This window comes from Bos indicus x Bos taurus, chromosome 3 (genome assembly GCF_003369695.1).
Source record: "Bos indicus x Bos taurus breed Angus x Brahman F1 hybrid chromosome 3, Bos_hybrid_MaternalHap_v2.0, whole genome shotgun sequence".
In the NCBI taxonomy this organism is placed as follows: Eukaryota; Metazoa; Chordata; class Mammalia; order Artiodactyla; family Bovidae; genus Bos; species Bos indicus x Bos taurus.
In genome coordinates, this window is record NC_040078.1 from 116,034,366 (window position 1) to 116,056,130 (window position 21,765).

A 21,765-nucleotide genomic window follows, 5' to 3' on the forward strand; every position below is an offset into this window, starting at 1 on the left:
ACCAAAAAATCATCTATAATGTAGCTTGTTTCATGTTAGAATTTGAAAATGAGCAGGGTTTTATGGTGTTTTGAGGATTTAGCTGATGTATTTCGAAGTGTCAGTTCCTCCTCTATAATAAGTGTCCCCTAGTGTTCTTTATTATAATGCAAACATTGATAGCTTCAGGGTAACATAAAATACACCATGGTCATGGCAGTAGGACACATTATTTCAAAGGGATCCACAGAAGAAAATGTATTACATTCATTAAGTTTCCTCCTTGATCCACTCCATTGGCTCTGCCAATTAAAATAACTGCACATGAATTTTTAGAGTGCTATTTATTTTCCTTTGTAGATTTTAGAATATAAATATTTTAAATGGCAATATCAAAAAATAATTTATATGGCAATGGTAAAGGCAACATTTGGTCAGGAACTAAGGACATAATGATGTCTTTTGCTCTAATTCTGGATTCAGTTACTAAATAGTCACCCCTGGAAATATGCCAGGCTTCCCACAAAGATATAAACACTGTTTTAATCAGAGAAGGCAACAGTTTATATATTGACAAAACAAAATAAAATCATGGAAAAATGAAATTTTAAAATGAGTAGACACTATCTTAATTAGTGATATAGTGGAAAATAGACTTAATTGAAAACATTCCTAGGATTTGGGGTAATGGATTTTTATGGTTATCAGCCAGCCAACAGAAGATACCATTCTTTTAAAAATTGGATCCATACATTTCTCAATGGTGTACAATTTCATAGAACACGTAACACCAAGAGAAGACATGCTTGGAGGAAAAGCAAACTGGAGAAAGCCACATGTAATACAAAACAGACAAGCGGTCCTGTTTCCACTGCCCAAACCCTGTATCGCTGAAAAATTAAAACAGACTTATTTTATGTAAGCTGAGCAAATATAAACGGCAAAGTAAAACAGAAAAATCACAATGAAAAACAAGCAATTCTATCTTTATTTGGTATCAGTGTAAGCCATTAAGACTTTACCATGGAAAAATAGCATTTGGCCATTCTCTAAGTTTCTGGTATACTACACGTAGGTTTTTAGTAAATGTTGGCTGAATTAAATTAAATGGAAATGGTTAAGTCAAAAGTGCTTCTTATATAAAATTTCATGTTAAACTTAGATTATCTTAGATTGAATCTTCTGACTGCTAGCTTAATTTTTGAAGTAGAAAATTGGAGATAACCACTGTTTTTATAGTACATCTCTTATCTGTGTTTCTCTAATGAGTGGAACAGAGAAATAATTTTGTACCATTACCTGTCCACCTATGTATATATATCAAACAATTCAGAGATCTGAAAAGAAAAATTTGATAATATTCTTTGGCCATTTGCTTTTATTTTTAAATATGTGTCTTTTCCCAGTTAATGCAGTAAAATTTAAACAGTTTGGAAAATACAATCAAAACAAAAAACTTTCAAAGTCCTGACATTTAGGAGGAGCATGACTTAAACTTTCTTTTTTGTGTGCATAGATATACGTTACATATTTAGTTTAACTCATATTATATGTGTAATTCTAAATCCTGTATTTTCACTCTGAGCATTTTCACATCAGAAATAAGTCATAAACATTTTGTTAATGGTGGCATATCATTACTTTAATGTAAGTCCTCCATAAATCATTTAACTCCATCCCTACTCTAGAACACTAGGATTATTTCCAATTTTTCGTTAATAAAAACAACACTGTAGGAAATGTCTATGCACATAAACCTTTATTTCTGATGATTTACTTAAGATAGAAATAGAACTGGAGGAAAGGATGTATTTTCATGACCGTGTTGCCTCTTTCAGAAAAGCTGAATCAGTTTAACTCACCGTGTATGAGAATAAACACCTCATCACACTCTTATCAGTAATTATAACTTGATTCTACATTTCAGTCTTTAATCCATTTTGAGCTTATTTTTGTATATGGTGTTAGTATGTGGGCGCTCAGTTGCTTCAGCGGTGTCTGACTCTCTGCAACCCCATGGACTGTAGCCCGCCAGGCTCCTCTGTCCAAAGGATTCTCCAGGCAAGAATACTGGAGCAGGTTGCCATTTCCTTCTTTAGGAGATCTTCCTAACCCAGCGATTGAACCCACGTCCTCTGTGTGTCCTGCACTGGTAGGCAGATATTTTGAATGTTCTAATTTCATTCTTTACATGTAGCTGTCCAGTTTTTTCAGCACTACTTATTGAAGAGACTGTCTTTTCTCCATTTATACTCTTGCCTCCTTGTCATAGATTAATTGACCATGGTCAATTAATGGGTTTCTTTCTGGGCTTTCTATCCTGTTCTGTTGACTTACGTGTCTTTTTTTGTGCCAGTACCATACTGTTGTGATTATAGTAGCTTTGTAGTATAGTCTGAAATCAGGAAGTCTGATACCTCTAGCTCTGTTTTTCCTTCTCAAGATTGCTTTGGTTATTTAAGGTCTTCTGTGATCCCATACAAATTAAAAAAACTTTTGTCCTAGTTCTATGAAAAATGCCATTGGTAATTTGATAGGGATTACACAGCAAAGGTCCGTCTAGTCAAGGCTATGGTTTTTCCTGTGGTCATGTATGGATGTGAGAGTTGGACGGTGAAGAAAGCTGAGCGCCAAAGAATTGATGCTTTTGAACTGTGGTGTTGAAGAAGACTCCCGAGAGCCCCTTGGACTGCAAGGAGATCCAACCAGTCCATTCTGAAGGAGATCAGCCCTGGGACTTCTTTGGAAGGAATGATGCTGAAGCTGAAACTCCAGTACTTTGGCCACCTCATGCGAAGAGTTGACTCATTGGAAAAGACTCTGATGCTGGGAGGGATTGGGGGCAGGAGGAAAAGGGGACGACAGAAGATGAGATGGCTGGATGGCATCACCGACTCGATGGACGTGAGTCTGAGTGAACTCCGGGAGTTGGTGATGGACAGGGAGGCCTGGGCGTGCTGCGATTCATGGGGTCGCAAAGAGTCGGACATGACTGAGTGACTGAACTGAACTGAACACTGAATCTGAGGAGGGCATGGCAACCAGCTCCAGTATTCTTGCCTGGAGAATCTCATGGACTGAGGAGCCTGGCAGACTGCAGTCCATAGGGTCACAAAGAGTCAGACTGGACTGAAGCAACTGAGTGTACAGCGTTCACACCAGGTCCATAACCTGCCTTGTGTAGTATGGTCGCTGGAGAAGGAAATGGCAACCCACACCACTATTCTTGCCTGGAGGATCCCATGGACAGAGGAGCCTGGTGGGCTACAGTCCATGGGGTCGCAAGAGTTGGACACAGCTTAGCAACTGAAGAGAGAGAGAGTATGGTCGTTTAACAATATTAACTCTTCCAATATAATTATAACTTGAAAAAACCTCCCTCCCCAATAAGACTGATAAAACTTGCCTCTGTTACCAGTTCTAAGCTATACATTTTTCATGGTTTAACATATCTGAAATTAGGGATATACGTATTACAAAAAGGGAGGTGTTTTATTTGCCCAAACATTTTCTTTCACTTTCCATCATGATGTATCCTATAATGAATGAAATCTTAGATTCAAGGAAATAGTGTCTCATTAAATTTTTAACGTGTAGTTTTTTGACATGTATTAATACAACAGTCATGATTCATATAAAACCATTTCAGTATACATTTCAATGTCTCAGTGAGCTAAAAAAAATTTTTAACTGTGGTGAAAAACACGAAACATAAAATGTGTTACCTTTACCATTTGTAAGTAAACCATTCAGCAGTGTTGAGTATATTCATGTTGCTGTGCAATAGATTCGGAGAGACTTTTTTATTTTCCAAACTAAAAATTTATACCCATTGAACAACTGCTGGCTTCCCTCCACCATGCCCCTGGCATCCACCCTTGTAGTTCCCGTTTCTATGGGTCTGACAACTTTAGGTCCCCTATAAAGATGGAAGCATGCAGCATTTGTCTTTTTGTGACTGGCCTGTTTCACTTAGCCTAACACCCTCAGAGTTCATCCCTGTCGTAGCGTGTATCAAGATTCCCCTCTTTTAATGGCTGAATAATATTCCACCCAGCACCGCCTTAAAATCATAAAGATCTGTAACAGCTGGCAGTGACTCACCAGTGTGATGCTCGCAGTGCCCCACCAACTAAGAAACGGAAGAGGAGCTGCGATCCCAGGGGCCCTCAGTCCCCCACAGAAATGTCGACTCGTTTTTGAAAATCAAAGATGAAAGAGAAATCAAGAATGCAGGTGATCAAATCAGGGTACTTCTTGAATCACATACCCCTCTGGGATGAGTCACCATATTCTTTGAGACAGTAAAGGTTAGACACCACAACTGAAATCTGAACACAGGTGCAGTGAGCACACGCCCCTTCACCAGGGAAAGATACTCTTCCAGGTGTTGGCACCACGGTGGTGAATCCCTCCCTCAAGCAAAATAACGCCTGTTTTCCATCCTGTGCTGACAACAGATGATACATTGGGCCAAACTGGTGGAGCAGTCAGGATGTGGGGCAGAGGAAAACGTGTGTGCGTGCTGAGTCATTTCAGTCCGACTCTGTGCGATCCTATGAACTGTAGCCCACCAGGCTCCTCTGTCCATAGGATTCTCCAGGCAAGAATACTGGAGTGGGCTGACATTTCCTTCTCCGAGAGCAAAATGCATGCTATTCTGAAATGATTTATCGCATCACCTGGCATTTAGACAGATCATGAAAAAAGTGATGCAAGAGCAGGGAGTGGGTTCTGCAATCAACCAAAGATGAGACTGCTTACATTTTCTGAGGTTTTAGGATTTAAAGTAAACGGAAAGATCTTACCAGTGACATTATCGTATATAGAAAAAGTAGCATTTGGTCCCACACTCAGGCCATTGCTCCATGACTTTCATCACTTTTGTTTTAAAAAACACAGAGTGGACCCTACAACTCCCTGATTACCATCAGACTAGGGCAAAGCTTCCCTCATAGCTCAGTTGGTAAATAATCCGCCTCCAATGCAGGAGACCCTGGTTCAATTCCGGGGTGGGGAAGACCCACTGGAGAAGGGATAGGCTACCCACTCCAGTATTCTTGGGCTTCCCTTGTGGCTCAGTTGGTAAAGAATCCACCTGCAATGTGGGAGACCTGGGGTTGGAAGATCCCCTGGAGAAGGGAAAGGCTACCCACTCCAGTATTCTGGCCTGGAAAATTCCATGGACTGTATAGTCCATGGGGTCACAAAGAGCTGGACACAACTGAGCAACTTTCACTTTCACTGTCAGGGCAAAGCCGATGCACACCACTTTCGTGATCCTCGCATGGGGCTGTACGCAGCTCCCCACCCCACCAAGCTGCCATGTGGACAGTCCACATGGCAAGGGGCTGGGGGCCACTTCCAGCTAACAACTAGGAAAAAACTGAGGCATTCAGCCTGGCAGCCCACCAGGAACTGAATCTGGCCCACAACCACACAAGCTCGGGCACTGTTTCTTTCCCCGTTGAACCTCAGGTGAGACTCCATCCCCAGCCAACACCCAGACTGCCGCCTATGAGCCCTTGAGCAAAGGACTCAGCCAAGCCCAGACCCCTGACCCACAGAGACTGAGGGAACAGGTTTGTGCTGTTGAAGCTGCTAAATCTGTGGTAATTTGTGGCCCGCTGCAGGAGAGCCCAGCCTAGCGCCTCCACCTGGAGAGCAGCCTCTGGGACCCCCAGGAAGCAAATTAAAGCACATGTAACCCGAAGCAATGGCACCCCACTCCAGTACTCTTGTCTGGAAAATCCCACGGATGGAGGAGCCTGGTGGGCTGCAGTCCATGGGGTCGCTAAGAGTTGAACACGACTGAGCGACTTCACTTTCACTTTTCACTTTCACATACTGCAGAAGGAAATGGCAACCCACTCCAGTGTTTTTGCCTGGAGAATCCCAGGGATGGGGGAGCCTGGTGGGCTGCCGTCTATGGGGTCGCATACAGTCGGACATGACTGAAGTGACTTAGCAGCATATCTGTTCAACTCTTGATTCAGTAATCATCAGATGCCCTGGAGGAGGGCATGGCAACTGACTGCAGTACTCTTGCCTGGAGAATCCCCATAGACTGAGGAGCCTGGCGGGCTACAGTCCCTGGGGTCGCAAAGAGTCAGACATGACTGAGTGGACTTTCACTTCACTTCATTTCATGGAGATCACTCAGGAGAAGGCAGTTATATTGGGACAAGTCCATTCTCCTGGTCATGAGTACTAACAGACATTAACAGAGTGGAGGCCACAGCTGACACTGGTGAGCAGCTCACAGCTTGTCCCCGCTTCAGAGCAGCCCACATACTCCAACAGACGTCTAAACAGACATGATCCTGTGTCTCCAGAACCCCTCCCCTCCCCAGGGAGGCTTCTAGATGATACACGGGATTCCATTCTCTTAAGTCACCGGTCATGTATGTTGCTTTCCTTTCTTTTGTCAAACGCTCCCTGAGGGGGACACGGGTCTTACAGATTCCTTGGTCTTTAAGAGAACCAGATGCTGGTCTTGTCTCTAAGAAAACTTACCATACCCAGAAATATCATCTCCTCTCGTCTCTGTCTTTCGGTTCTCTTGCACTGATGGAAACCTCGCCAAACCTAAAGACAAAGAAATGCTTGCTTGTTTAATACGTAAAGATAAATCAAACACGGTCATGCCGTTTCTCCCACACAACCCACACATGCCAAACGACGCATGATGATGCACTCAAGTTGCCCCCGTGTCTGTGCTGATGGAGTGCTTTTCCTTCTGTGATCACAGTGACATTTTTAAAGAATGAATCACAGAAGTGGCCTATGCCACTGTCCACTGTCTGAGGACCCAGTTGTGGGCCCTGATGAAGAACCTTGTCCCAATATCCCCTATTAAACAAGGAGGACTAAGGCAGTTCTGTCCACCCAGGGACAAAAGAGGATCCACCCTTATCCAAGACCCTGGTAGCAACTGCAGAGCCCACTGCGGACCCAGTGACAGCCTCACACCTGTTAGGATGGATGTTATCGAAAAAACAAGAGATAACAAGTGTCAGAGAGGATGTGAAGATAAGGGAAGCTTCCAGTACGGTTGGTGGGCATGGAACTGGGTACAGCCGCTATGGAAAGCAGTAAGCAGAGTGCTCAAAAAATTAGAAATAGAACTGCTGTGTGCTCCAGAAATTCCACTCCTGAGTATTTGTCGGAAGAAAAGGAAAACACTAACTTGAAGAGATACATGCACACCAGCGTTCATCGCAGCACCATTCACAACAGCCAAGACACGGAGACAACTTGCCTGTTGATGGACAAGTATATAAAGAAACCCTGGTATGTACATACAGTGAAGCCACGAAGAGAAGGAAGTTCTCATTTGCGACAACATGGATGAATTTTAAGGGCATGATGCTAAGAGAAATAAGTTGTAAGAAGACAAGCAGTTTACGGTTTCACTTACATGTGTAATCTAAAAACACGGAGTGTATAGAAACAGAGTTGTTTTTGTGGCTGCCAGGGGTTGGGCAGGTGAGGGAGACAGGTGGAGGTGGTCAAAGGACCAGTTACAAAGTGAACAAGTTCTGGGAATGCAGAATGTACGCTATGGTGACTACAGTGAACAATACTGCATCTTATACCTGCAAGCTGCTAGGGGAGTAGACCTTAAATGCTCTCAGTATAAGAAAAAACGGCGTTCATGCGAGGTGATGGGTGTGTTAAGTGTGACCAATTACTGTGGTCATCATAATGAAATGCACATATATATCTAACCATGATGTCATACATCGCAAAGTTACACAGGGTGACATGTCAAATATATCTCCACAAATCTGGAGGACATAAAGAGATAGTCTATAGTGGTTTTTTTTTATGGTGAGATTCCTGTACCTGTATTTCTTTAAGAGAAACTCCTTGATTGCAGGATTGGGACTAAATCTGAGGGTGGTACTTCACGGTTTTACAAGATTTCCACTGTACCGTGGAGAAATATTACCAAGTAACATCCAAGAATTGTACAACTCAAGTTCTGAACTCAGATGTGTATCCCATATCCCATATCCCATACCCCAGAAACTTCAAACCCCATAGAGGACAGACATTCAGCTGCCAAGTGGGGCTGGAAAAAAAGGAGTGGGAGCTGGTGGGAGAGGCAGCTATTATTATTTTTTACTGTCTTTTTAAATTTTTCAATTGGAGGATAATTGATTTACAATGTTGTGCTGGTTTCTGCCGTACAACAATGTCCATCAGCCGCATGTATCCCTGTATCCCCTTTCTCTGGCCCTCCCCACCACATCCCACCCCCTAGGTCGTCACCGAGCAGTGGGCTGAGCTCCCTGTATTATAGAGCAACTTCCTACTATTTTACACATAGGGTTACATACATGGGAGAAGGAAATGGCACCCCACTCCAGTACTCTTGTCTGGGAAACCCCATGGACAGAGGAGCCTGGTGGGCTACAGTCCACAGGGTCACACAGAGTCGGACACGACTGAGCAACTGAACAAGTGTACACGAGTCGGTGCCACACTCTCAAATGTCCCCGCCCTCTCCCTCCCACTGCGTCCCCAAGCCCACTCTCTGTGTCTGAGTCTCTGCTCCTACAGGTTCATCAGTACCAGTTTCATATACAGGATGGATAACAAGCTCCTACTGTAGACCACAGGAAAGCATATTCACCCCCCTCTGATAAACCGTAATGGAAAATAATAAAAAGTACACACACACACACACATATGTATACAAACACACACAACTGAATCACTTTGCTGTACAGTAAAAATTAACAAAACATTGTAAATCAACTATATTTCAATAAAGTAAATTAAAAAAAGACTTTATGTCCCCACAGAAACTTGAAAGAAAGGAGTCTTTTTCTGCCTTTCCTCAGCCCCCTCCCAATTCCCATTCAAACACAATTGGGGACAAGAGCGCTGAGCTTCTGGCTCCCCTTTATGTCCTTATACTCGCTTTCTTGCCAATCTAATTCTCATTTGTATCGAGCTGCAGTTTTCTTCATTTTTCCATGAGCAACCTCAGTCACAATTTGAAAAAAGATGGGAGTATAAATCAAGAGGGTCATCTGACAAAGGCAAGGACATGTCCAGGGCTCCTGAAAGCAGCATCCACGTGTGGTCATCGGTGGTGTTCCCTGAAGCGTACGTGAATGGTACACGCTTCTGTAAGCTCCTAGGCGTTAACCCTGCTCCCTTCTATAATCACATGTCTGTGTGTAAATGCAGTTTTAAAAATGCAGTGAGGACTTGTATAGCAATACTGCCTCCGAAAGTTATAGATGATTTTTAAAAATACATCAATAAAAGGTCCTGAGTTTCAGACCTATTTATAATGCAATTTGAAAAAAACATAACCAAGCATGCTTAACAGTTTCCCCAGGATAAAAACAGTCTTTTCTGGAATTTAGTCCAGTTCTACTAAAGGCTTCTCTGGTGGCTCAGACCGTAAACAATTTGCCTGCGATGCAGGAGGCCTGGGTTCGATCCCTGAGTGAGGAAGATCCCTCGGAGGAGGAAATAGCAACCCACTCCAGTATTCTTGGCTGGAGAATTCCATGGAGGGAGGAGCCTGGTGGGCTACAGTCTGTGGGGCTGCAAAGAGTTGGACACGACTGAGTGACTAACTCTGTCACTGCCACTCTCCTGCTAGAGGCGGGACTTGGGAACGTTGAGTTCTGGCGCTCAGCCCCACCCCCGGGCTGCATCTCCACCTTGTCCCCACCCCCGGTCTGCATCTCCACCTTGTCCCCCATGGTCACACCTTCTGGATTCTCAGCGCAGCGGCGCTCACATCCGCCACTTTATCACCGAGTAACCTGGCTTGCTTGGCTCTGTATTCCTGCAGGTAGATCTGCTTCATGAACATGGCTCTCAGGCGCCCTTGCCGTGCCCTCTCAGCAATCTGGATCAATTTAACAGCCTCTTCTAGGGGGATAGGCTTTACTTGGTATTTCTGCAAAAACATTTAAGATAAATCAATGTTTAAACACACTCACGACCTTAACTGATTCCAGAAACATCACATGCTTACTTCTAACACCACCCTGCTAAGAGTCTCCAAACTACTGAGAGAATTGCAGCCATTCAATACGAATCATTTTTTTCCCAAGCATACACATATTTTGATAATATGTCATGTTCACACTGTGAGCTTGTATGTAAGGATCTGTTAAGCCTTCCTCTACCATTTTGAACAAAATACTAATTAGCTCCACAATGTTTTAGGTTGGCAGCAGACTATACGAGGGATGCCAATGAAAACGGATCAAAATCAACCTGAAATGGCTACCAATGTTCCATTAACTTCATAGTAGAAATTGAAAATATAGATCTACTAGGAGAATTTAAAATGCGAAATATAGACGAAGCCAAATGCTGGCTTTAAAATCACTTACAGAACCATCTAGTGAATGTGAAACTAATATTCAGACCATTTCAGAAACATTTAACTTTGTAAGAGAAACCTCTTCCAGCACCTCCATATTTGTCCTTTAAAACATCTAACCATGGTGGGAACTGCTCAAGAATGCTGTCTTTGGAGATCTCACGTGGGGGGAGTTTGGGCAGAGTCAGGGAGGGGCAGTGCAGCTTTTCGAGGACAGGGGTGAGAGCAAGGCTGCTGCTGGTGGCGGGTGCGTCCAGGGCCCTGCATGGGCTCAGGCCTGAGGCCCTCTGTCGTCCCAGGAGGGAGGGCGAAGCTGTGGACCTGGTATGGCTTCACCCAAGCCTCCTGCCTGGACAGAGGCAGAAGGAAGAGGCTGTTCGAATCCAAAAACCACTCAATCATGGGCTGAGCCCTTGCCCCGGCCTCAGGGGGCAGCAACAGCCACATGTGGGTGCGGGCAGGAGAGTGCAGCCCACGGGCAGGTGCTGTAGCTCATCCCCTGGGCCACCGCTCCTCAGGATGGTCACTTCTCTGTGTAACGGGGGTGGCGGCGGGGAATGCAGACAAAGCGGCAAGAGAGGGAGGGAAGGGCCATTTTATTGAGGACCTGTAGATGCCAGAATTGCTTTCCACGTGCTTTCTCATCCAATTCACAAGGCAACGGCCAAGACAGGTATTACTGTGACCAAGGCTGGGGACTGCCCTGCTGGCCCAGCGGCGAAGACTCCACACTCCCAAAGCAGGGCCTAGGTTTGATTCCTGGTCAAGGAACTAAGACCCCAACTGTAGCAACTACAGATCACGAGTGCTGCAACTAATACCCAACACAGCCAAGTATTCATCTGTAAAGGGCGTCCCTGGTGGCTCAGATGCTGAAGAATCTGCCTGCAGCGTGGGAGACCCTTGTCTAATCCCTGGGTCGGAAAGATCCACTGGAGAGGAGAAGGGCAACCCACGCCAGTACCGTTGCCTGGAAAACTCCATGGACAGAAGAGTCTGGCGGGTTATAGTCCACGGCACTGCAAAAAGTCCAACAGGACTGAGAGACTAACACTTCCCTTTTGTACATAAAAGGAAGACTGAGGCTGAAGAAAGTAAAGGAATTCATGCAGTTCCTACGCTTAGTAAGGGACTCACCCCATTTGAAATGATGAGTCACCCTCTTTCATGAAAGCTCCCACGGCCCCTCAGCATGGAGGCAACAGGGCCTTCCAAGGAAGCTCTTTCACACAACTGCTTAGGGTTCGGTGTCCAGGGGCATCTTGCTGCTTCAGATTTGCAGGGAGCTGTTCTTTTCAATAATGCACTTTGGAAGTGAAGGTAAAATGAATATTGCATGCATGCGTGCAAAGTTGCCTCAGTCGTGTCTGACTCTTTGCGACCCCATGGATTGTAGCCTGCCAGGTTCCTCTGTCCATAGGATTCTCCAGGCAAGGATACTGGAGTGGGTTACCACTTCCTTCTCCAGGGGATCTTCCCGACCCAGGGATCGAACCCGAATCTCTTAATGTCTCCTGCACCGGCAGGCAGGTTCTTTACCACTAGTGCCGCCTGGGAAGCCCCAAATAAATGTTGCTATGCTGTGCTGTGCTTAGTCCCTCAGTTGTGTCCGACTCTTTGTGACCCTGTAAACTGTAGCCCACCAGGCTGCTCTGTCCATGGGCTTCTCCGAAGCAAGAATATCAGAATGGGTTGCCACGCCCTCCTCCAGGGGATCTTCGAAATCCAGGGATCCAACCCAAGCCTCCCACATTGCAGGCAGATTCTTTACCATTTGAGCCACTGGGAAAGCCCAAAATAAATATTATGCTGGTATAAATCAGATGATGTATGTATAAACCCTTAAGTGTAGAGCAGGTCCTCAGCAAATGCCATTTATTATTGTCTATTTCCTTTAGATTGCACACTGCCATTCTGAAAATAATTTCAGCCCTCATGGGATACATGTGAGGGATTTGAGATATCCACTCAATACAACAAAGATATCTGAAAGTCAGTGGAGGAGGCCATAAGAGTAAATACTCAGCATGACCAGTGCAGAAGTGGGCAGTTATTTTCCCTTTATTAAAATTCTTTGTGCAGGGATTTCCCTGGTGGCCCAAAGGCTAAAACTCCGCACTCCTAATGAAGAGGGCCTAGGTTTGATCCCTGATCTGGAAACTAAGATCCCATATGCCACATGCTACACAGAAAAAAAAAAAGAATTCTAATAAAAAAATCCTTCTTGGGGTATACATTGTAAATATCTGCAAGAAATAAACAGCTTAAGGCAAGAGCAGGGGGTCCAGTGAGACAATGACAGGCCCAGGAAAGTCACACAGACACCCGGGTGTTGCCCGGAACCCCCATGTTCCACTGAGCACCCTTAGGTACCCCAGAAATGGGGCCTGGAAAACAGAGATGAATGGCTCGACCTAAGGAGGAGAGAGGAGCTGCTGAGGCTGAATGCTGAGTGAAGGAGGGGCAGAAACCTTTCTACTGCTGACCCTGCACAAAGCAAGATGGACTGGGGGAGAAGAGGCAGGGAGGACGTCTTAGTGCAACTGCACTGCGTGCAATGTAATCGCCCTTCTCCATCTTCCCAGGAGATCCCGTGGATTCTGCACTGCGTGTCAACGCTCTGGGCCAGGGACTCCCGGGGGTGGGGATGCCTGGTGGGGGCGGGCTCTGTTCTAGTGATGTGGGAACTGGAGGCACAGACCTAGGAGCAGGTGGTGAAGGGATGGCTGGACGACCCCCAAGGCCAGATTCCCAGGAGTCCACTTGGAAGAAAATTTGATGCAGAAGAGGGGTCAGATGTTTAGGGGAGGAGCAGTGTGAGGAGGGGTGGTCCTGAATGAGGCGGGTCAGGCAAGGCATCTGCAGAGACACTGTCACACCAGGCTCTGCAGGAAGAGGACTGCTTGACTGGCTGGCATGTATGGCTGGGGTGCAGTGTGAAGCCGCCCATGCAAAACGACAGGTGGCTCAGGGCTCGGTATGTGTGCTCAAAGAGCAGTACCCGACCTGTGTCCCTCGGCAGGCAGGGCACGTGCTGCTCCCTCCCCGCTGCCATCCTGGGGGCACCTGGAATCTTCCTCAACGCGTGGCACAGCGCGGGCTGGCAATGCCCCGAGGCATACCCGTCTAAAGGCCATGGGCGTCGTTTCCCCTGTGTACCTAGGCTGCACCCACAGTCCTAGCATGGCTACTAACGGTGCCCCTGTCACCCTGCACTGTCCCTGGGTGGATGGTCTGCTGCCGCCTTAATGCTTAGGCCAGGAAGACCAGCCGGAGGGCGGGAGGCATCACTCTGGAGGCAGGGAGGGGCACTGGAACACATCAGGTTGCGACGGCAGTGCCCTGCGGAAAGAGCTGCCCACGAGAAGGCTGCAGGGAAATAAACACAGAATCCACGAGAAGGCAGAGAGAGTTAAAGCCAAGGCAGCTACTGTGATGGGCAGAGGGTGCAGCTGCACACATACCGGGGGGACAAAGGAGGAAAGTGCTTAGAGCTCCCACTGGGCTTTGCCCGGGGCTGTCCAAGGGGTCTACAGGTTTCCCCCCTTTCCCCAGAGAGAGTCTACTCCAGGTGATCTAAGTGCCACTCAACTTGAAGTTACTTTTTAAGATTTATTTTTTTAGATGTGGACCATTGTTGAAGCTTTATTGAATATGTTATAAATTGCTACTTTTTTTTTTTTTATCTTTTGGTTTTTTGGCCACGAGGCATGTGGAATCTTAGCTCCCTAACCAGGGATGGGACTTGCACCCCCTTAATTGGAAGGCAAAGCCTTAACCACTGGATCCCCAGGGAAGTCTCCCTCAACTTGAAGTTATAGGAGGTCAATCAGCATTTTCAGAAAGTGTCATTTACAGCTCCTAGTTACTCAGTACTTAATTATTTTATATGAACAACATTCAGTTTCTGACCGTAGGCTGGGTGACTTGGAGATGAAACATGAGACTGAGTTGATCATCTACTCAATCTCAGAGCTTCTGATTTAACCAATACTGTGTTTTAATCTCTAAGTTCTTGGACAGGAGTGGCTACGACTGGTCAAAAACACACCCAAAAGTTATTCAATGTCTTACTGATTGAATAACATGGGGGAAAGGCTGTTGCTCTCCTCGCACTGAGAATAGTCTTGTTTCTCCTACAGTTAGGAGCAGCAGGAAAGGAGGTTTTACAGATTATGGAATGAAGTTTACTAAAACGATATACAAACCTTTGCAGATACATCTAATCCACTTTCTGCTAATATCTGGGAAAGGATTTTCTCTCTTCCTTTTATGACTTCCAACTTCTCCTTCAAAAAATACTTGGGTATGGGGATATCTAACTGTTGCTAGAGAAGAGAAAGAAGAAACAAAAGAGCACTTTGGTCACAATTCCAGGACCCAAATCCATGTAAAACCCACAGTCAGGACAAGGGCATCAGAGACTCACCCGACCTCCCACCCACACTTACAAGGTGAGGAAGCCAGTGGTGTGAGACACCTTGTCCCCATCAGGTAGGCACAAATAAAGTCAAAACGGGAAAGTATAACATATCTCATTTTGATCATTATCGCAAAATTCCAGTAATCCGTATCAATTAGGCCTCAATGAACTAATGATAGCTTGAGGAATTTTCTTTAAAGAAATATAATCTTATCTAAGCCTACCTAGATGTTCACGCTGGTTTTAGAAAAGGCAGAGGAACCAGAGATCAAATTGCCAACATCCGCTGGATCATGGAAAAAGCAAGAGAGTTCCAGAAAAACATCTATTTCTGCTTTATTGACTATGCCAAAGCCTTTGACTGTGTGGATCACAATAAACTGGAAAATTCTGAAAGAGAATACCAGACCACCTGACCTGCCTCTTGAGAAACCTATATGCAGGTCAGGAAGCAACAGTTAGAACTGGACATGGAACAATAGACTGGTTCCAAATACGAAAAGGAGTACATCAAGGCTGTATATTGTCACCCTGCTTATTTAACTTATATGCAGAGTACATCAAGAGAAACGCTGGGCTGGAAGAAACACAAGATAGAATCAAGATTGCCAGGAGAAATATCAATAACCTCAGATATGCAGATGACACCACCCTTATGGCAGAAAGTGAAGAGGAACTAAAAAGCCTCTTGATGAAAGTGAAAGAGGAGAGTGAAAATGTTGGCTTAAAGCTCAACATTCAGAAAACGAAGATCATGGCATCTGGTCCCATCACTTCATGGGAAATAGATGGAGGAACACTGGAAACAGTGTCAGACTATTTTTCTGGGCTCCAAAATCACTGCAGATGGTGATTGCAGCCATGAAATTAAAAGACACTTACTCTTTGGAAGAAAAATTATGAACAACCTAGGTAGCATATTGAAAAGCAGAGACATTACTTTGCCAACAAAGGTTCATCTAGTCAAGGCTATGGTTTTTCCAGTGGTCATGTATGGATGTGAGAGTTGGACTGTGAAGAAAGCTGAGTGCCGAAGAATTGATGCTTTTGAACTGTGGTGTTGGAGAAGACTCCTGAGAGTCCCTTGAAATGCAAGGAGATCCAACCAGTCCATTCTAAAGGAGATCAGCCCTGGGTGTTCTTTGGAAGGAATGATGCTAAAGCTGAAACTCCAGTACTTTGGCCACCTCATGCAAAGAGTTGACTCATTGGAAAAAACTCTGATGCTGGGAAGGATTGGGGGCAGGAGGAGAAGGGGACGACAGAGGATGAGATGGCTGGATGGCATCACTGACTCAATGGACGTGAGTCTGAGTGAACTCCGGGAGTTGGTGATGGACAGGGTGGCCTAGCATGCTGCGATTCATGGGGTCACAAAGAGTCGGACACGACTGAGGGACTGAACTGAACTGAACTGAAGCCTACCTAAAATAATAATTTAAATTCAGATAGCAAAGAATTGAGCTATAGAGCTCTTTGAATTAAATCTAATAATTTAACATCAGCGCATTGACCATTTGTGTGTAAATAGTTACAATTAAAAAAATAATTTGGTTTTATTTTTATCTTAATTACCCCACTGCAAGAATCATTTAAAAAATGAATTTGCTTTATTAGAAAACTTGTTTCTATACACTAGTTTAAACTCCTGTTCTTCTTTTGTGTGCAGGTATTTCAAACTGGTGCTGAGCCACTTAGTTCTGTCCAACTCTCTGTGACCCCAGGGACTGCAGCACACCAGGCTTCCCTGTCTTTCACCATCTCCCAGAGTTTGCTCAAAGTCATGTCCATTGAGCTAGTGATGCCATCCAACCATCTCATCCTATCAGTGGAGGTCAGATGAATGTTTCCCATTCCAAGGTCAATGATCAAAACTGTAGAAGTGTTACTAGAGGATTTGAGTCACCACTGACCCAAAGCAAAGGAGGAGATGCATCTTCCTGGGGATTAGGAACCAGCAACCAAGAGGCTGCTCATCAAGAAGATGATGGGAGGCAAAGGCCAGACAGAGATGTCTTCTGGAAACAGAAGAAGTGGCATTGCTGTTGGAAACTGGGGGGATTATTTGTGAAAGGGTCATCCTACTCCATTCTTCCAACTGGCTCAGGCAGATACCATGGTGACAAGACCGACCACAACAATCCCGGTGTTCAGCAGATCCCAGGACCATGCAACAACTCATCTGAACCAAAAGCTGAATGAACCCCATCCATGTCCACAGCAGTAAAGTCTCATTGAAGGGCTATGCTTCAACTTTCAATACAGCATACAACCAGTCAATATGCCTAGAAAGTCTGTAGATTATTGGTTACAGGCCTACATATCTTATTTACAACAAAAAGAAACTAATATGAAAAAAAAAAAACTTAAGTACTTACAGGCTCCAACTTTAGATCCTGTAAGATATCATCAAAGTAATGGAACTCAGTTAATTCCAACTCAACCATCTCATTCTTCAGCTCCAGGATGCGACCCATCACAGCATCCAGGATTTTTCGGATCAGAATGCGTTTCTGTGGGTGGACTATCTGGTCATAGACATTCTCCAGGTTTCTGAAGATCTGCACGTATTTGATATAGAAGGTGGCTAACATCTGGAAGATGAACACTTGATTCTTTTGTGGTTCCATCATCTTCTGAGATTCTGTATCAAGCAAAGAATTGAGGGCTTCTTGGGTCTGATGCCACATCTTATTATACATTCTGAGGGAAGACAGAGTAGACAGTTCAGGAAGCAGAAATTACTTTGCAAGGCATAGATACTGGGCATCTGGTGTAACAAAAAGCAACATACCATAAATATGAGCTGAGAACACCACATGTGGCGGCAATGTTCTTTAGACCACGTATGTTCCGTTTTGTTGGGCATATGAGTTTTGGATATGACTACAACTATTATTATCAAATAAATGGTTTAAAAAGCTTTTCACCTTTGGTGGAAGAAGGGGGCAGTGGAGGGGAGACCCTTCCATCTAACTCTCCCACTCCAACTCGACCCATCACTGCATCCTGGAGCCAAAGAATGACATGGCTGAGTTGGAATTAACTGAGTTACCAGCCGGCCTGGGAGGCTGGCTCCTCACTCTTGTCCGAGTCAGTGAGGGGTGCAGCCAGGGGTGCTGAGGAGCGGGAGGGTTAGATGGAAGGGTGTCCCCTCCATTGCCCCCTTCTTCTACCAAAGGTGTAGGGTGGTGGCCACACGCCCAATCCCTTGCTGGTTTCCCAAGATTTAGCCCACACTTTTGTCACCCGGCCCCCTATTCACCCCCTATCCCCCATCCCCTCACCATAACCCATCCCCCCATTTCCACTGAGCATGCCCTCCTATCCCTGCCAGGACTCTGATCAATACACTCACAGAAGAGACTTCTGTTTTCTTTCAAAATCTGGGCAATTTTTGGCTCTCATTTATATCCAAAATCCAGTTCTGAAAAGCTAAGTGAAAGTTCACTGTGTCTGGGAAGGGACTTCTTATAACCAGCGGGCCTAACCAGGGGGTGAGGGGTGGGCAGAATCTTGGCTGTCTCCCTGGGAAGAGGGTAAAACCCACAATGTCCATCTCTCTAGATAAGGTCTTCCCAGGAACGTGCTGGCGAGGGCAGCTCCAAACACTGCCTGACAAGCTCGTGGGTCCAGGGGGCTACGGGCTCTTACGGCCTGTCCTGGGTCAGCCCAGACTCTCATGTCTGCACCCACCTGTGTCCTGCGTCCCTCCCTGGGTCCAGGTCACCTGCACCGGCCTTGGCCACCAGGATGGGAACAGCTTGGCCCTTGCTCTCTGGGGTGGAAATGCCCCTCCGCTGATCTGTGACCAGTCCCCTCACCTCTGAACGACCTTCCCAGGGTCCTGCAGACTGCTGGTCACCCACCTCTGCTGACCTGCAGGTCACACTCTCTACCCAGGCCCTCCCTTTCATCCACATCTGCTTTTCGTCCCTTGACAGCATCCTGCTATCTCTGGTCAAGCGTTCTCGTGGCCCTTGTGTGTTTACAGTCCTTACTGCCTTTTCAGAGGCCGTCACAGGAGGAGGTGGAGATACATACGCTGGTCAACCCACCTTGTTGAATGGGAGGCCCTCATCTCCTGCCTGAGGTCATCCCCAGGCATGCCCTCCAGAGCTCTCCTCCACCATCTGCCCTTCCTCACACAGGCTCCTCTCCCTCCCGTGGGGTAAGAACGTGTGAGCATCTCACACTGAAACCAGCTGCCGGCCGAGTTCCGAGCCGTGTGTCATCCTCGCAGCATCCACGGGGCAGGGCGGCTCCCATCTCTCCACCAGGGTGGAAGGTAGGGTCTGCCCTTCAGAGGGGAGGTCAGCACCTGCACAGTCGTGAGCTGAACCCACAATCCAACCCATGCTGCCACCTCCTCCTCCACTCAAAATAAAAGAAGCACCCCCCCCACGAGATGCATAATCACAACATCTGCTGAGACAACATGTAAGAAACAGGATTTCCATGTCCATCTGCCTAAAATTAATATAAATTTAAAAGTAAAATTTAAATATTTTTTAAAATAAAAGTTTCAGATAAACGAAAATAACACTTAAAATGTTCCTTTTTTTGTAATTTGATTTTTGTTTTATTGATCAAAATTTCTAATTAAACATACAAATGATTAACGTTTACTAACCAGATGTCATGATAAGTTATTTAAATATGGTAAGCCACTACCTATACTCTGAATATTTTTCAAAATTAAGTGCTGTGTTGTTTCTTCAATTACTAGACTCTACTGATCTACTGCTGCTCTCTCAATAAATCACTTAAATTCAAAACAAATGTTTGCTTTGTTAATTTTGAGGAGTTGAAATAATTTAAGAACAAAATATAAGAACAAATAATTTAAGAACAAAGCAACATTCTTATTTATAGAGAAAGATAAATATGGAAATCATAGTATTACCACAACCTCAATAAGCAGGACGTTTGTTTAATTTCTAAACCTACTGACGTATTAGTGCTCATAAAACAAGAAAGGAACTTATATCTGTTACTGTTTATATATTCATTTCTGTACTTTAAAATTTTTTATTTTATTCAAGTATAGTTGACTTATAGTGCTGTATTAGTTTATGCTGTTTCTTTTTCCTATGCTTGGAGCAGAGATGGGAGATTTTCATCTTTCTGGCCCAAAATAAAAAGCTTCTATTGATGTGAAAACTCTTTTAGGTTCAAATGAAGATGATGGTAACAGCTCATATTTACATCATGTCGGTCACTGTTCTAAGTACTTTACATATCAGTTCAGTTCAGTCACTCAGTCGTGTCCGACTCTTTGTGACCCCATGAATCGCAGCATGCTAGGCCACCCTGTCCATTACCAACTCCCGGAGTTCACTCAGACTCACGTCCATCGAGTCAGTGATGCCATCCAGCCATCTCATCCTCTGTCGTCCCCTTCTCCTCCTGCCCCCAATCCCTCCCAGTATCACAGTCTTTTCCAATGAGTCAACTCTTCGCATGAGGTGGCCAAAGTACTGGAGTTTCAGCTTTAGCGTCATTCCTTCCAAAGAACATCCAGGGCTGATCTCCTTCAGAATGGACTGGTTGGATCTCCTTGCAGTCGAAGGGACTCTCAAGAGTCTTCTCCAGCACCACAGTTCAAAAGCATCAATTCTTTGGCGCTCAGCTTTCTTCACAGTCCAATTCTCACATCCATACATGACCACTGGAAAAACCATAGCCTTGAGTAGACGGACCTTTGTTGGCAAAGTAATGTCTCTGCTTTTCAATATGCTATCTAGGTTGGTCATAACTTTTCTTCCAAGGAGTAAGTGTCTTTTAATTTCATGGCTGCAGTCACCATCTGCAGTGATTTTGGAGCCCCCCAAAATAAAGTCTGACACTGTTTCCACTGTTTCCCCATCTGTTTCCCATGAAGTGATGGGACCAGATGCCATGATCTTCGTTTTCTGAATGTTGAGCTTTAAGCCAACTTTTTCACTCTCCACTTTCACTTTCATCAAGAGGCTTTTTAGTTCCTCTTCACTTTCTGCCATCTAAACCCTATGAGGCGATTGTTATTATTATTCCAATTTACAGATGAGAAAATCGAGGCACAGAGAAGCTACTGCCCAGAGTTGTGTAATCTGAATGTAGGATTTGCAGCCTGGCTCCAGAATTCAGGCTCTGAAATCTAATGGACTCTAGTTTGTCAGGACAAACCCTGGAGGGCAGAGGTGTGCTGGACACAACAAGAAAACAAAGACGTGCAGTTAAAAACTGGACTTCTGGGTTTCCCTGGTGACTCAGTGTTTAAGAATCCACCCGCCAGTGCAAGAGATGGGTTCAATCCCTGGTCCAGGAAGATCCCACATGCCGCGAAGCAGCTAAACCTGTGGGCCATAGCTGAAGCCTGAGCAACCTAGAGACCGCACTCCAGAACAAGAGAAACCACCCCAGTGAGAAGCCTGAGCTCTGCAATGAAGAGTAGTCCTTGCTCTCTGCAAACAGAGAAAGCTCTTGTGCAGCAATGAAGACCCAGCACACACACACACACACACACACACACACACACACACACACACACAGCTGAACGCCTCCTCCCTCCCAGCACCCCACTGAGTTTGGTGGCTGAATACTGCCCCTGCCACTCCACAATCTCTGGTTCAAGTATTAGATTTCTCCAAACTTGGCCATATTTTTAAAATACTGCTAGTGCAACAGCACTCTGCTAGACAACTTTATTATAACGACGAAAAGCTACTATCAGAAAGTTAGAATTCCACTCAGCTAGGAATGTCTCACTGTTTGCATGATGAACAGACACAAAGAAGCTGAGCAGGTTCTTGGTTTTTCCGAAGCCCAGACTTCCAGCATCTGAGAAGGGGCGGGACACCCAAGGCTTTCGCTGACCTGACAGGTGATGGCAGGCCCCACAGGCCAAGAGACTCAACACATGTTCCCACAAAGCAGAAAACTCGCCCATTGTGTGGACTAAATAGGGCTCAGGGCCTAGACCTGGCAGGACAACATTACAGAAGAAAATGACAGGCTA

At 45.3% G+C, this 21,765-nt stretch overlaps 1 protein-coding gene across 1 annotated transcript in view; it reads right to left on the minus strand.

The window, feature by feature from the left end:
* Positions 1-21,765, minus strand: part of IQCA1 (IQ motif containing with AAA domain 1) — a 187,557-nt gene that overhangs the window by 158,959 nt on the left and 6,833 nt on the right. Inside the window, exons 2-5 of the mRNA XM_027537993.1 lie at positions 17,144-17,468; positions 14,551-14,670; positions 9,719-9,910; positions 6,496-6,567 (exon numbers count right to left, since the gene is read on the minus strand). Of these exons, the coding sequence (XP_027393794.1) occupies positions 6,496-6,567; positions 9,719-9,910; positions 14,551-14,670; positions 17,144-17,468 (709 nt within the window). The remainder of the gene's footprint in view (positions 1-6,495; positions 6,568-9,718; positions 9,911-14,550; positions 14,671-17,143; positions 17,469-21,765) is intronic.